This window comes from Nothobranchius furzeri, chromosome 1 (assembly GCF_043380555.1).
Source record: "Nothobranchius furzeri strain GRZ-AD chromosome 1, NfurGRZ-RIMD1, whole genome shotgun sequence".
NCBI lineage: Eukaryota > Metazoa > Chordata > Actinopteri > Cyprinodontiformes > Nothobranchiidae > Nothobranchius > Nothobranchius furzeri.
Genome location: NC_091741.1, coordinates 63886337 through 63902241, shown reverse-complemented (window position 1 = coordinate 63902241; position 15905 = coordinate 63886337). Strand labels below are relative to the sequence as shown.

The 15905-nt window shown below is 37.9% G+C and overlaps 1 protein-coding gene across 1 annotated transcript in view; it reads right to left on the bottom strand.

Annotated features, from left to right (window-relative positions):
- Positions 1-449: 449 nt before the first annotated feature.
- The window catches only part of gys2 (glycogen synthase 2), a 32434-nt gene continuing 16978 nt past the window's right edge, over positions 450-15905 (bottom strand). The window contains exons 7-16 of the mRNA XM_015953108.3: positions 15664-15784; positions 15479-15585; positions 14332-14391; positions 14180-14258; positions 13250-13363; positions 7335-7461; positions 5267-5362; positions 5019-5182; positions 3451-3531; positions 450-907 (exon numbers count right to left, since the gene is read on the bottom strand). Coding sequence (XP_015808594.1) covers positions 686-907; positions 3451-3531; positions 5019-5182; positions 5267-5362; positions 7335-7461; positions 13250-13363; positions 14180-14258; positions 14332-14391; positions 15479-15585; positions 15664-15784 — 1171 coding nt within the window. The 3' untranslated portion in view covers positions 450-685. The remainder of the gene's footprint in view (positions 908-3450; positions 3532-5018; positions 5183-5266; positions 5363-7334; positions 7462-13249; positions 13364-14179; positions 14259-14331; positions 14392-15478; positions 15586-15663; positions 15785-15905) is intronic.

The window sequence follows — 15905 nt, the reverse complement described above, 5'->3', positions numbered from 1 at the left end:
TGTAATATTTCTTTTTTATGAATTGCTTCTAACATTATACTGTTAATATTTTCAATTATGTTATCACCTGCATTGTCCCTTGTATTCAGAATATTTCTTGCCTCATCCCAGCCTTACATACACCTCATCCCAGCTTTGTTGTTCCAGGTCTCTCTTTAGCGCCTCCGAGGCCTTTTGGCATCTATCCCCTACAAGTATTTCTGGCAGTTCACATGTTGTATTGTACCAGTTACATAAACTTGGACTTGGGTTAAACCACTGGAACACAGTTGAATTTGCTTTATAAGACCTTTAGTGAATAAATAAACAATAAAATCAAGAATATTAAGACTATTTTTTTACCTCAACCCCATTTTAATGGCTTCGCTTTTGTAATTAAATTCATCACAATAAAAACCTCCAATATAATTTTCAAACCAGCAGAATAATCACAACTCAAACAACATCAATGCTTGTGGCATCAAATCCAATATTTAATCACTAATTAGCATCGTGAATCAGGAGTGACCTTTCTCCTCGTCTATGGGTTCATGTTTACCGATTCTGTTAAACCAGTTTCAGCTCTTCAAATGTTGATAGAACCCTGATTTTCAGAGGACGCGGAGACACTTGTAGATTTATTTCATGGGAGGGACGGAGGTGTCCCCCAGGCCAGCGGACTGAGAACAGCTGCTCCTGCTCAGGTTCAGTTTCCTGACTCTCCAGGCTGCTTCTTCTTGCCCTCCGGAACGTCTCCCAGAACAAACGGAGTCTTGATGTTCAGCCGGTCCCTCTCAGCCTCCTCATCTTCATTATATGGTTCATCGTCATCATCATCCTCTGCATCACTGTGGTGGGGAGTGGAGTGGAGGGAAGCAGAGGGAGAGGGGGGCACGGAGGAGGGTCGAGGGTAACGGAAACCCTCCGTCTGTCAACACACATGAGCTTCTGTTATTAATGATTTACTCATAACACCTCAACACTCCACTTTTTCATTTTTTAATACTCTTATTTCTCATAAATTCCACTTGTTTCCTGTTTATTTTTGTTCACTCCTACATTTATCCTGCTTTTGAACTCCAAATCTTTCCTGACTCTACTCTCTCAGCGTATGATGCCTTTCCTTATTTTCAACAGCCTCTGTTCTCTTGCTCTTTCATACTTTATATCACAACTAATTCATCTGAATACATTTTGAATGAATAAATATTTAGTTTCTGATTGAAATTTTTATTCAATAAAACATGAAAACAATTGTCAGAGCATCAAAGGAAAAACAAAGGAGTTAGCCTTTTATCTGTTCACTCATCTAATGCTTACATTTTGGTTAGGGTTAATGTCTTGCATACAGCTAGCAGCTGGTTGGGCACAAAATTGTGAGAACAGTTGCAAATGATCACACTGAATTGGTTTGTACAATACTTGCATGAAGTCCTGTTGATCCATGTTAAAATCAAGAACCAGTTTTGATGTTTGTTGGTAAATAAAGTAAAACTAAGACACGATTCCTCACATAGGGAACTCTGACGAAGACTCGGAGTGTCTGATTTACACCCAAGATTGACTGATTTCCCATTTTTGATCATGAGGTGATTTTGTTCTTCATTCATTGAGACCTGCAGATCTCTGAGAAACAGTTTCTTTTTCTGTAACTTCAGTGTCTGCTCTGTCCATCTTCAGTTTCTGCATCAGTCAGATGCCACCAAGTGCTAATTGTTCCAATATGCTGTGGTTCACGGGTGTGTTTGCTTTAGTTTATAATTAGTGCGGCTTGCTCTGTGAATCTCACTGTCGATAAGGAGCAGAGAAAGATTTTGTTGCCAATAGTTTCAGCCCAGCGAGATTCTAGATTAAATGTTCTATGTACTGTAAATCCAGCGGTCTGCGCTGAGTGCAGTCCTCTGGAAAGGCAAGTAAGTAAGTAAGTAAAAGTTTATTTATATAGCGCCTTTCACAGATATAAATCACAAAGCGCTGTACAACATGATAAAGATCAGGGCAAAAACCTCTAACCAATAAAAACATCAGAAAAACAATAGCAGTGATAAAGTAGAAAATAAAATCATGAGTATAAACAAAGTGAAGGTGTGAACCCGAACAAAGCCATCTTTTTGAAACATTTAGGGAGGGAACGCCTGGATGAAAAGGTGAGTTTTTAGATGATTTTTAAAGACCTCTACAGTGTTAGAAAGACGGAGATTTGAAGGTAGACTGTTCCAAAGTCTGGGTGCAATAGTCTGAAAGGCCCTGTCCCCTTTGGTTTTCAGTCTGGTTCGAGGAACAGCCAGGAGGTTTTCAGATGTGGATCTAAGGTTCCGAGAGGTGATGTGTGGGGATAAAAGCTCAGATAGGTAGCTTGGAGCCTGGTTGTTAAGAGCTCTATAGGTCAGGACTAAAACTTTAAACTGTATTCTATATTCTACCGGGAGCCAGTGGAGGGACTGTAGAACTGGAGTGATGTGAGCTCGTCTGCTGGATTTGGTTAGGAGTCTGGCTACTGCATTTTGTATGGCTTGAAGGCGTGAGAGGGAGGTTTTGCTGAGACCAGTAAAAAGAGCGTTACAGTAGTCTAAGCGTGATGACACAAAGGCATGGATGATTTTTTCCAGATCTGCAGTAGAAACCAGTTTACGGACTTTTGAAATGTTTCTCAGTTGAAAGAAACAAGAGCGGGAGATGGTTTTGACGTGAGTCTAAATTTAAAACTGGATCAAAAATAACTCCCAGGTTTCTAATGTTGGCCTTGGCTGATGGGCAAAAAGAGGCAATTTCTTGCTCGATTTTTGGCTGAAGTTCCGGGGGTGCAGAGAACAGGGTCTCTGTCTTGTTAGCATTTAAGACAAGAAAATTGCTGGACAGCCAGTTACTGATCTAGGTCAGGCAGAGTACAAGTGTGGCCAGCCTGTCCAACTGGTGTGGCATAAAGGACATATAGAGCTGAATATCATCAGCGTAGATGTGGTAGGAGATGTCTGGGAAAGACTGAATGATGCCAGCTAGGGGAAGAATATAGAATGCAAATAGTAGAGGCCCTAGAACTGAACCTTGTGGGACCCCGTATGTTAGAGAGGCAGTATCTGAAGAGAAGGTTTCGGACTTCACTGTGAATGTTCTGTTAGTGAGATAGGAAGAGAGCCAGTCTAGAGCAGAACCTGAAATCCCAGCCAGGGCATTTAACCTGTTTAGTAGAATGTTGTGGTCTACAGTGTCAAAAGCTGCACTGAGGTCGAGCAGGACCATGACAGAGCATTTCCCTTCAACAACCTTCTCAAGTACTTTGCTGATGAAAGGTAGCTTAGAGGTTTTCTGATGCAGAAGAGCTAGAAGACTGTTGGACTTAACAATTCCTAACTAAGGGACAGGGACAGCAGCCATAAGGTTTCTAAAGGGAAGGCAACATGGAACAAACCCTGTAGTTCATGAATGAATGAATGTGCACTATTTTTTGAAAGAAAGCTAAGTTTCTCTCACCTTCAGAGGAGCTTTGGGATCCATGTTGAACTTGTCTGGAAAACTCCTGCTGAGAGCCAGATGGCGTGCGTATATGTAGAACTGTCAATGACAAGTTAGATACATCAAAGGTCTTCTACGTATTTAACAGCTTTTTGTACAGTTTGTGTCCACCTGGAAGCTCTTCCTCCACTAGGCACCCACATCCTCCTGTGTGTAACACATTCTTCTAAACATCTTCTAGTTTTCACTCAGGAGCTGCTAATCTGAATTTTACTTTAAAATCTTGGTTCTTGTATGACCCTCAACAGGTTTATTTTCTGAGTAATACGAATAATAACAATAATTTTTATTTAAAGAGCAAGTCACCCCTTACAAGAAGCGTACTTCACTCCCACTTCATGTTTGAAAAATGCAACAAATGCTGTTGCCTAGCAGACGGAGAGGGTGGAGCCACTACAAATACACACACTCACGACATTGTGACATCATAATCTACCAGTTTACATCATAGCATACCTCTTAGCCAATGGCGATGTCAGATTTAAATTCAAATGCAGTGAAGAGTTTTTACCTGACAACGGTACAACACTGACAGTTTCAGGCAGAAATTTTAAATTTTAACTAAAATGCACTAAAGTGCAAAACTATTGACTACACGCGTCTGCAGCACGATTAGACACGCATTTATATAGTTTATCAGAAAAAAATAGTTTATTTGGGGGTGACTTGCTCTTTAAAGGCGCCTTACTTGACACCTATTGACACTTTACAACAAGCAAAATAAAATAGAACAAACACAGTACAGAAATATACAAAAACACTAAGATGTTAAAAAATTTAAAAACTAGAGTGTGAGAGACACAGGCGTGTGGTTAACATAGTAACTCAAAAGAGCCTGGTGGTAACCATGGCGATTGTAATGGTTACTGTGATAATCATAATGAGTATCTGGCAGCAGCCTTAACATTTATTTTGGTCTTCTTATTAAAGAGAAAGAGAAAGAAACTTACTCCACTCCCACTTCATGTTTGAAAAATGCAACAAATACTGTTGCCTGGCAGACCGAGAGGGCGGAGCCACTAACAACTACAACAGGCTCACAACAGCATTGTGACATCATAATGTACCAGCTAACATCCTAGTGTACTTCTTAGCCAATAGCGGTGGCAGATTTAAATTCAAATGCAGTGCAGTTTTTACCTGACGACGGTGCGACAGAATGTTTTAGGCAGAATATTACAATTTTAACAAAGATCCACTCAAGTACCAAATTATAGACTACGTGTGTCCACAGCATGATTAGACGTTCATTTATATAGTTTATCAGCAAAAAAGAGGTTGATTTGGGGGTGACTTGCTCTTTGAGTCTTCTACAGTTTACACATCAAAATTTCTGTCTCAGCTCAAGTTTTTCCAAATTTGACATTGGAGTTTTCAGGCAGTAGCTGTTTGACACGGTCTGAAATTTCTTCAGAAATCTCCTACTTTTTGTTTCAACTTTGTGCAAAAGGGTGCAAACATAAATAAAAAGTTCTGGGCAACTCCTTCCACAATCAGACATCTGTTCAGCTGCAGTAAAAACTGACCCTTCCAAGGTATCTCCAGTCCAGCAGATCGGACAGCCTCTCAGTGCGGTTCCGCTGGATAATGCGCTGACGCCGAGACTGCTGGCAAAAGCTGAACATAAACTGGGTCAGCTGGTTACACGACTCTTCAGGTGATCGGAACCGTCGGTCAACAATGTAAATACCTGAAAGAAGAAAGAAAAACAGGAAAATAAACATGGGCACATAAACACATGAAGCATAAAAGGATGTGTGTGATGATGATGCACCGTAGGCTGCAGGGTCTGACACATGCTCCTCCATAAAACAGCCAAAACCTGACAGGTTGGTGGTCACACTGGGAATGCCCATAACAGTACACTCACCTGAAGAACACAGGAGAGCAAAACACCTACATGTTAAAAGCTCCTATTTGCTTGTTTTTCACCTCAGTTGAAGCGGTCCCTAGAATAAATTAATGTCTTGTGAGTTGATCTCTGGAGGAAAAAAGCTCTGGCTCTCCTGTTTCAGGAAGTTGAAAATAGTCGGATTAGTGGAGGGTGGAAAACAGCAGGATTTGGAGTAGTGTTGAACGATTTTAGGAAAGGATCAAATGCGATTTTTCTACAAGAATTAGTGATTTCAGTTCAATTCATGATTAAAAAAATTATTCACAACATAGCATAATATGTAATATATAATCAAACCATAAAACGTTAAAACCTAATTGTTTTTCCTCCCATTATTAACTTTTTTATTTATTTAATGTGCTTGTGAAGCAATTTGTGGTTTTTATCTAAAGAGACACTTGATAACAAAAATATTGTTCTTGTTCTACTCTAATGATGCAAGATGGAAAACTGAAGGTAAAAATTACTTTCAAATGTATCTATTAACAAAAAAACACGCATACAAAGTTTTCCCTGCATTATTCACCCAGACCAGCTGCCTGGATGTTTTTCTGGACCGTCTGATAGTTTTTCTTCTCAAAAAACACCGCTCTAACACCGACCTCTGACACGTTTTACATGCTTGTTTGAAATACCCTACCTCCGTAGAGGTTTGTGCCACAACAAAAATTCTAATTGTTTTTAAAAGAAGGGAAGTTGTGCTGTCAAGTTATTATGGTAACTCCCGTTTCACTGCTAGAGAATCAGTCTGTCACACACCCACGGTGCTGAGTGATGAACAGAACATTAGAGGCAGAGATAGACAGCCACAGCCATTATTAATATCAGCTGAAGCAGCGCTACAAAAGGGAAAAAATGTGAAAATAACCTAAATGTGCAGCTCTGCCAGCTGAAGAATTGGGCTCAGCTCCAGTTTCCCCCACTCAATGCTGCCAAATCAGGGGAAAACTACAGATGTCTAAAATAGTAAAATAGCGCTGAAGAAAAAAACGCAGCTTTGACAATCACGTGAATGGGTTGTACAATTTCAGTCCAAAAACAAAAAATGTTCAGCTCTAATTTGAATTCTTACTTATTGATATTCATTTGAACATCTCACCTCTGATTGGCTAACAGCAACAAGACTACCACTGACTGTTTGCTCTGCAACGTTGCTATTTTATCTCGTCAAATAGCACAAGCCTGAAGGATTTCTGCTATGTTGTGGAGTTGCTAATGCTAACGGTTAGCTTCCACTAGCTGAGACATTCTCTGGTCTCTCCTGGAATCTCCTAAATCAACACCAACCTTCCCCGTCACGAGCCTAGATGGGCGAGTCCTTAAATGCTCATTTTTTCAGTCATACGTAGATCCGACTGGCTTTTCTAATCTGAACATTACCTTGTTTAGATACCAAAAGACTGACAAGTATAGATTATCTTGAGTCACAGGGTTTATGTCAACATCCATCAAAATTTCTTTGTTTCAACTAATTTTTTAACAGGGCTACTGTTGGTGACTGAAAGCAAACATGATTCACAAAAGTGGGTCCAAATGTCAAGAAAGGAACTTTCCTTGTGTTTCAGGCCCTTTCTATTGTGTTGCTGGAATTTTGAACATGTTCAAAGGGTTTGTGATCATTTACTGTGAGAGAGACAGAAACACAGCGGGTGTCTAAATCCCATCTGGAACTTATCTCAGTTTAGTTTTCTTTGAGTCAGAAATTGAAGAAATGCTCTGTGAAGGGTTGGAGATTAAATTGTGAACAAACGGACATAATCTGAACAATTTGCAAATACAACAAGATTTGAATTTTTTATTTTGAATAACTGAAGTGCTTTTACTATGATGAACGTGAGCCAATAAAACTCGTCATGTTTCTGCAGGATCAGATTCACACAAATTAGTTTTGTTTAAGGACCAAGGTCACATGCTTGCATGCTTTGACAATGTGATGGTCAAAGGCTACCAGGTGTATATCCCCATGGTTCATAGTAGGAAGGAAACACTCCAAGGTTACAGCCGCGGACAAAGTCCTCATAGTCCATCGGTAACAGAGGACTTGTGGAGGACAGAAACTCAGGGTGGAAGATGATCTGAAAGAAGATATAAGACAGTTAGACACAGGCGCACATCTCATTCATTCATTTGATAGAAATACGGCTCATTAACAAACATATATTGAAGCACCAGCATACATAAATATGCTGGATTCTCTAGACAGGTCACACAAAAACAGTAAACGACAAAGCAGGACTACAAAAGCAACACGTCACAGATTTACACATAACATTTCACACACTAGCAGCAGGTCAAAGGTTAATGGTACAACTGGTTTGGTTTCAGACAATGCTTGAGTTAACATTTGAAAGCCACTATTGAACACTCCCTCAGGGGAAATGAGAGAATATTCCAGATGTAACAGCAGTGATAAAACAATGATCTATTAGTATATTTACTGGTGAACCAGTAGTGATAAACAAAGCACTGATCTATCAATGTGTTTACTGGTGAACCAGTACAGACAAACACAATGATTTATCAGTATGTTTACTGGTGAACCAGTAGTGATAAACACACTGATCTATTAGTATGTTTACTGGTGAACCAGTAGTGATAAACACACTGATCTATTAGTATGTTTACTGGTGAACAAGTAGTGATAAACACAGTGATCTAGTACTATGTTTACTGGTGAACCAGTAGTGATAAACACAATGATCTATTAGTATGTTTACTGGTGAACCAGTACAGACAAACACAATGATCTATCAGTATGTTTACTGGTGAACCAGTAGTGATAAACACACTGATCTATTAGTATGTTTACTGGTGAACAAGTAGTGATAAACACACTGATCTATTAGTATGTTTGCTGGTGAACCAGTAGTGATAAACGCATTGATCTATTAGTGTGTTTACTGGTGAATCAGTAGTGATAAGCACACTGATCTATTAGTATGTTTACTGGTGAACCAGCAGTGATAAACACACTGATCTATTAGTTTATTTGCTGGTGAACCAGTAGTGATAAACACACTGATCTATTAGTTTATTTGCTGGTGAACCAGTAGTGATAAACACACTGATCTATTAGTATGTTTGCTGGTGAACCAGTAGTGATAAACACAATGATCTATTAGTATGTTTACTGGTAAATCAGTAGTGATAAACACAGTGATCTATTAGTGTGTCTACTGGTAAATAAGTAGTGATAAACACAGTGATCTATTAGTGTGTTTACTGGTGAACCAGTAGTGATAAACACACTGATCTATTAGTATATTTGCTGGTGAACCAGTAGTGATAAACACACTGATCTATTAGTATGTTTACTGGTGAACAAGTAGTGATAAACACACTGATCTATTAGTATGTTTGCTGGTGAACCAGTAGTGATAAACGCATTGATCTATTAGTATGTTTACTGGTGAACCAGTAGTGATAAACACACTGATCTATTAGTATGTTTACTGGTGAACCAGTAGTGATAAACACACTGATCTATTAGTATGTTTACTGGTAAACCAGTAGTGATAAACACACTGATCTATTAGTATGTTTGCTGGTAAACCAGTAGTGATAAATACACTGATCTATTAGCATGTTTGCTGGTGAACCAGTAGTGATAAAAAATGATCTATTAGTATGTTTACTGATAAATCAGTAGTGATAAACACACTGATCTATTAGCATGTTTGCTGGTGAACCAGTAGCGATAAACACACTGATCTATTAGTATATTTGCTGGTGAACTAGTAGTGATAAACACACTGATCTATTAGTATGTTTACTGGTAAACTAGTAGTGATAAACACACTGATCTATTAGTATGTTTGCTGGTGAACCAGTAGTGATAAATACACTGATCTATTAGCATGTTTGCTGGTGAACCAGTAGTGATAAACAAAATGATCTATTAGTATGTTTACTGGTAAACCAGTAGTGATAAACACACTGATCTATTAGCATGTTTGCTGGTGAACCAGTAGTGATAAACAAAATGATCTATTAGTATGTTTACTGGTTAACCAGTAGTGATAAACACACTGATCTATTAGTATGATTGCTGGTGAACGAGTAGTGATAAACACATTGATCTATTAGTATGTTTACTGGTGAACAAGTAGTGATAAACACACTGATCTATTAGTATGTTTGCTGGTGAACCAGTAGTGATAAACGCATTGATCTATTAGTATGTTTACTGGTGAACCAGTAGTGATAAACACACTGATCTATTAGTATGTTTACTGGTGAACCAGTAGTGATAAACACACTGATCTATTAGTATGTTTACTGGTAAACCAGTAGTGATAAACACACTGATCTATTAGTATGTTTGCTGGTAAACCAGTAGTGATAAATACACTGATCTATTAGCATGTTTGCTGGTGAACCAGTAGTGATAAAAAATGATCTATTAGTATGTTTACTGATAAATCAGTAGTGATAAACACACTGATCTATTAGCATGTTTGCTGGTGAACCAGTAGCGATAAACACACTGATCTATTAGTATATTTGCTGGTGAACTAGTAGTGATAAACACACTGATCTATTAGTATGTTTACTGGTAAACTAGTAGTGATAAACACACTGATCTATTAGTATGTTTGCTGGTGAACCAGTAGTGATAAATACACTGATCTATTAGCATGTTTGCTGGTGAACCAGTAGTGATAAACAAAATGATCTATTAGTATGTTTACTGGTAAACCAGTAGTGATAAACACACTGATCTATTAGCATGTTTGCTGGTGAACCAGTAGTGATAAACAAAATGATCTATTAGTATGTTTACTGGTTAACCAGTAGTGATAAACACACTGATCTATTAGTATGATTGCTGGTGAACGAGTAGTGATAAACACATTGATCTATTAGTATGTTTACTGGTGAACCAGTAGTGATAAACACAATGATCTATTAGTATGTTTACTGGTGAACCAGTAGTGATAAACACACTGATCTATTAGTATGTTTACTGGTAAACCAGTAGTGATGAACACAATGATCTATTAGTATGTTTACTGGTGAACCAGTAGTGATAAACACACTGATCTATTAGTATGTTTGCTGGTAAACCAATAGTGATAAACACAATGATCTATTAGTATGTTTACTGGTGAACCAGTAGTGAAAAACACACTGATGTATTAGTATGTTTGCTGGTGAACCAGTAGTGATAAACAAAATGATCTATTAGTATGTTTACTGGTGAACCAGTAGTGATAAACACACTGATCTATTAGTATGTTTACTGGTGAATCAGTAGTGATAAACACAATGATCTATTAGTAGGTTTGCTGGTAAACCAATAGTGATAAACACACTGATCTATTAGCATATTTACTGGTGAACCAGTAGTGATAAACACACTGATCTATTAGTCTGTTTACTGGTGAACCAGTAGTGATAAATACACTGATCTATTAGTATGTTTGCTGGTGAACCAGTAGTGATAAATGCATTGATCTATTAGTATGTTTACTGGTGAACCAGTAGTGATAAACACACTGATCTATTAGTATGTTTACTGATAAACCAGTAGTGATAAACACACTGATCTATTAGTATGTTTGCTGGTAAACCAGTAGTGATAAATACACTGATCTATTAGCATGTTTGCTGGTGAACCAATAGTGATAAACAAAATGATCTATTAGTATGTTTACTGGTAAATCAGTAGTGATAAACACACTGATCTATTAGCATGTTTGCTGGTGAACCAGTAGCGATAAACACACTGATCTATTAGTATATTTGCTGGCGAACTAGTAGTGATAAACACACTGATCTATTAGTATGTTTACTGGTAAACCAGTAGTGATAAACACACTGATCTATTAGCATGCTTGCTGGTGAACCAGTAGTGATAAACACACTGATCTATTAGTATATTTACTGGTGAACCAGTAGTGATAAACAAAATGATCTATTAGTATGTTTACTGGTGAACCAGTAGTGATAAACACACTGATCTATTAGTATGATTGCTGGTGAACGAGTAGTGATAAACACAGTGATCTATTAGTATGTTTACTGGTGAACCAGTAGTGATAAACACAATGATCTATTAGTATGTTTACTGGTGAACCAGTAGTGATAAACACACTGATCTATTAGTATGTTTACTGGTAAACCAGTAGTGATGAACACAATGATCTATTAGTATGTTTACTGGTGAACCAGTAGTGATAAACACTGATCTATTAGCATGCTTGCTGGTGAACCAGTAGTGATAAACACACTGATCTATTAGTATATTTACTGGTGAACCAGTAGTGATAAACAAAATGATCTATTAGTATGTTTACTGGTGAACCAGTAGTGATAAACACACTGATCTATTAGTATGATTGCTGGTGAACGAGTAGTGATAAACACAGTGATCTATTAGTATGTTTACTGGTGAACCAGTAGTGATAAACACAATGATCTATTAGTATGTTTACTGGTGAACCAGTAGTGATAAACACACTGATCTATTAGTATGTTTACTGGTGAACCAGTAGTGATAAACACACTGATCTATTAGTATGTTTGCTGGTAAACCAATAGTGATAAACACAATGATCTATTAGTATGTTTACTGGTGAACCAGTAGTGATAAACACACTGATGTATTAGTATGTTTGCTGGTGAACCAGTAGTGATAAACAAAATGATCTATTAGTATGTTTACTGGTGCACCAGTAGTGATAAACACACTGATCTATTAGTATGTTTACTGGTGAATCAGTAGTGATAAACACAATGATCTATTAGTAGGTTTGCTGGTAAACCAATAGTGATAAACACACTGATCTATTAGTATATTTACTGGTGAACCAGTAGTGATAAATAAAATGATCTATTAGTATGTTTACTGGTAAACCAGTAGTGATAAACACATTGATCTATTAGTATGTTTACTGGTGAACCAGTAGTGATAAACACAATGATCTATTAGTATGTTTACTGGTAAACCAGTAGTGATAAACACAGTGATCTATTAGTATGTTTGCTGGTGAACCAGTAGTGATAAACACAATGATCTATTAGTATGTTAACTGGTAAACCAGTAGTGATAAACACAGTGATCTATTAGTATGTTTGCTGGTGAACCAGTAGTGATAAACACAATGATCTATTAGTATGTTTACTGGTGAACCAGTAGTATAAACACACTGAACTATTAGTATGTTTACTGGTCAGCCAGTAGTGATGAACACACTGACCTATTAGTATGTTTACTGGTCAGCCAGTAGTGATGAACACACTGATCTATTAGTATGTTTACTGGTCAGCCAGTAGTGATGAACACACTGACCTATTAGTATGTTTACTGGTCAGCCAGTAGTGATGAACACACTGATCTATTAGTGTGTTTACTGGTGAACCAGTAGTATAAACACACTGAACTATTAGTATGTTTGCTGGTGAACCAGTAGTGATAAACACAATGTTCTATTAGTATATTTGCTGGTGAACCAGTAGTGATAAACACACATCTATTAGTATATTTACTGGTGAACCAGTAGTGATAAACACACTGATCTATTAGTATGTTTACTGGTGAACCAGTAGTGATAAACACACAGATCTATTAGTGTGTTTACTGGTGAACCAGTAGTGATAAACACTCTGATCTATTAGTATGTTTACTGGTGAACCAGTAGTGATAAACACACGGATCTATTAGTATGTTTACTGGTGAACCAGTAGTGATAAACACACTGATCTATTAGTATGTTTGCTGGTGAACCAGTAGTGATAAATACACTGATCTATTAGTATGTTTGCATAGTGGAATGAACACAAAGAGCAGAGTCATGATTAGGAAGGTTCCAGGTTGTAGAAGGCTCTGACTGACGTAAACAGAAATATGATCCAGTCTACCTTCACACGGTCATTCCTAGAGTTAAAGAGGCCGGTGCGTCTGACACTGGACAGGATGGGATCTGTGGCATCCTCCAGCATGTTGTGCGTGGTCACCGGAGGAAGACTCTGTCTCTGTTCAGAGTTTAGAAAGGAAGAGAATTAGACAAACTCATCAAACAGAAAGAGATAGGCCGAAAAATGTTTAGTTTTGGGGATTTAAATAAGTTTATTCTTTATTTAACCAGGAAGGTCCCATTGAGATTAAAAACCTCATTTTTAAGGGAGCCCTGGATTTTGGAACAGTTTGCTGCTGACATTGGTTTGTCGGTTCCATTAGTCAAGGATCAACGGAGCTTACTAAACGTGGAGGCTTATTAAATGTGTGGTTAACTGAATTAGCTGATTTAGCTGATTTGTCCTACAGCTGAGTCCTTTGTGATTGTGGAACATCTGGGACCGGTAACAGAAACAGACCAGGTAACAGTCCTAAACAGGACTGACATTAAAATCAGTTATTCTAGCTGATCTGACTTGTCAGCAATTTCCAATATACAAATATGTGCGTTTCAAGCATCAGGACAGGACAAACTGTAGAAATGAAATGTACTAGGACATTATTATCTGATATTTTATTGACATTAAACAGAGGAACCAGAACAGAGGCGATGACAAAGTGTCACAGTGTGCAGGTGAGTTGAGTGGAAGATTCAAGTGCAGGGGAAGAAGGCAGGCAGGCAGGCAGGGACATTTAAAGAGGTTTTAGTAACGAGCACACAAGATATGGAAACAATGAACAGACAAAGAATACAGAACTGGGAGGGTTTAAATACACAAGGAGCTGGGATCTAAAGTGATTGGGAGACGAGAGGCAGGTGGGAGCAATTAGGAAAGACACAGGACTGAACAGAGCGGGGAGACAGGACAGGTTGTGACCCAAAGCATCAGTACCTGAGTGGCAAAGATGGCTCTTTTCATAATAGTGAAGTCATCTCGGTCCAGAATGGAGTTCATGTCAGGCATCTGCCCTCTGAGGTCAGAACAAGGTCACATCACCACTGTTCACCATGATGTTTAAGTCACTCAGAGGGGTCAATACTTACTTCAGCAAAGCATCGTAGAGCTTCGTACCAAACTTCTCCTTTACAGTGTGTGCTGTGTCCCTAAATGGACAAGTGTAAAAGATATTACCTTCAAAATAAAATACGGAACAGCATAAAAGTTGTCTGTTAATCAAAACCAGGCAGGTTTTCTGATTTTGTTACTGTTAATGATAGATTTGTGCTCTATATGTGTTTATTTTGGTATATATATAGATATATCTATCTATCTATCTATCTATCTATCTATCTATCTATCTATCTATATATATATATATATATATATATATATATATATATATATATATATATATAGTTTATCAGCAAAAAAGTTGTTTTAAATAGTTGGAATGGCCAGATATTTCAGCTGTGTTTCTGTGCAAACAGGTCATTATTATTGAACATATAATGCAGGGGTGTCAAATATGCGGCCCGCGGGCCGGATCCGGCCCACAAGCAGGTTAAGTCCAGCCCGCGAGATGGTTGTGAAAACTTTATTTTCATACTTTACAATGTAAAGTATGAAAATAAACTATTATGAAAATAAACGTATCTTTGTGAGCAAGTTTCCTCTGTAATGAGTATAAATAAAACAAAGCTGCGCTCAAGGCTCACACAAGAACTTGAATCACATCCTGAAGTTGGCCGCCACTCAGGATGTGACTTCTGATATTGATGTGCTGGTGAAAGCTAAAAGATGTAAAGTAAAATGAATCAAATATACTTTAAGTGCTGCATGAAACTGATCTAGCCACGTGATCTGTAAGCTCTTTGAATCACTAAGGAATGTTTTTTTTATTGATTTTTAATGTTTTTCAAATTTTGAAGTACAGTTCAGGTGTTGTACTTGTACTATTTTGGATACACTGTCCTCAGGCTCCAGCTTTGTTTTATATTGATTGTATTAAAACAAAGAAAACAATCTGAAGTTGTTTTTAATTTACCGGTCCGGCCCACTTGGGACTAGATTTCCCACAATGTGGCCCCTGAGCTAAAATGAGTTTGACACCCCTGATATAATGGAATCAAAATTGATTCAAGTGATGTAGGTAGGACATCTGTTGTCCAGGTGTGTAGGTGAGTCTGTGATACAGGTCAGAGCTGTTGCATGTATGTGAGAGCTGATGTTACTTTGGTATCAGAGTCATACCACAGCTGTTTGCGGACTGCTTGGCCCTTTAGTGACTCCACGTTGAAGTTGTTGGTTTTAGCCGGCATGATGAAGAAAACTACCACTGTCACATCATTTTTGTGAACCTGTGCAAAAAGCCATGTGAGTTTGGTAGTACTGTGATGCACAAACCAAACTACAATGACAGAAGCAAAGGCTTTCACCCGCAGCAAATAGTTGAGTCTGGACAGCGATTCAAGGAAGATATCAGCTCCTTTGTTGGAGAACTCGTAGCGTCCAGCGATGAAAAAGAACAGGGTTTTATCTAAGTTGAAGTCAAGATGCCTGCAGGGTAAATAAGGTTCGACCAATGTTTAATGATCTGACTCTAATCAGCCTTCTTTTAGATCAGGATTCATACAAACTGTAAAATACAAAAAATGTGTTGCATAAAGCAACATCAAAA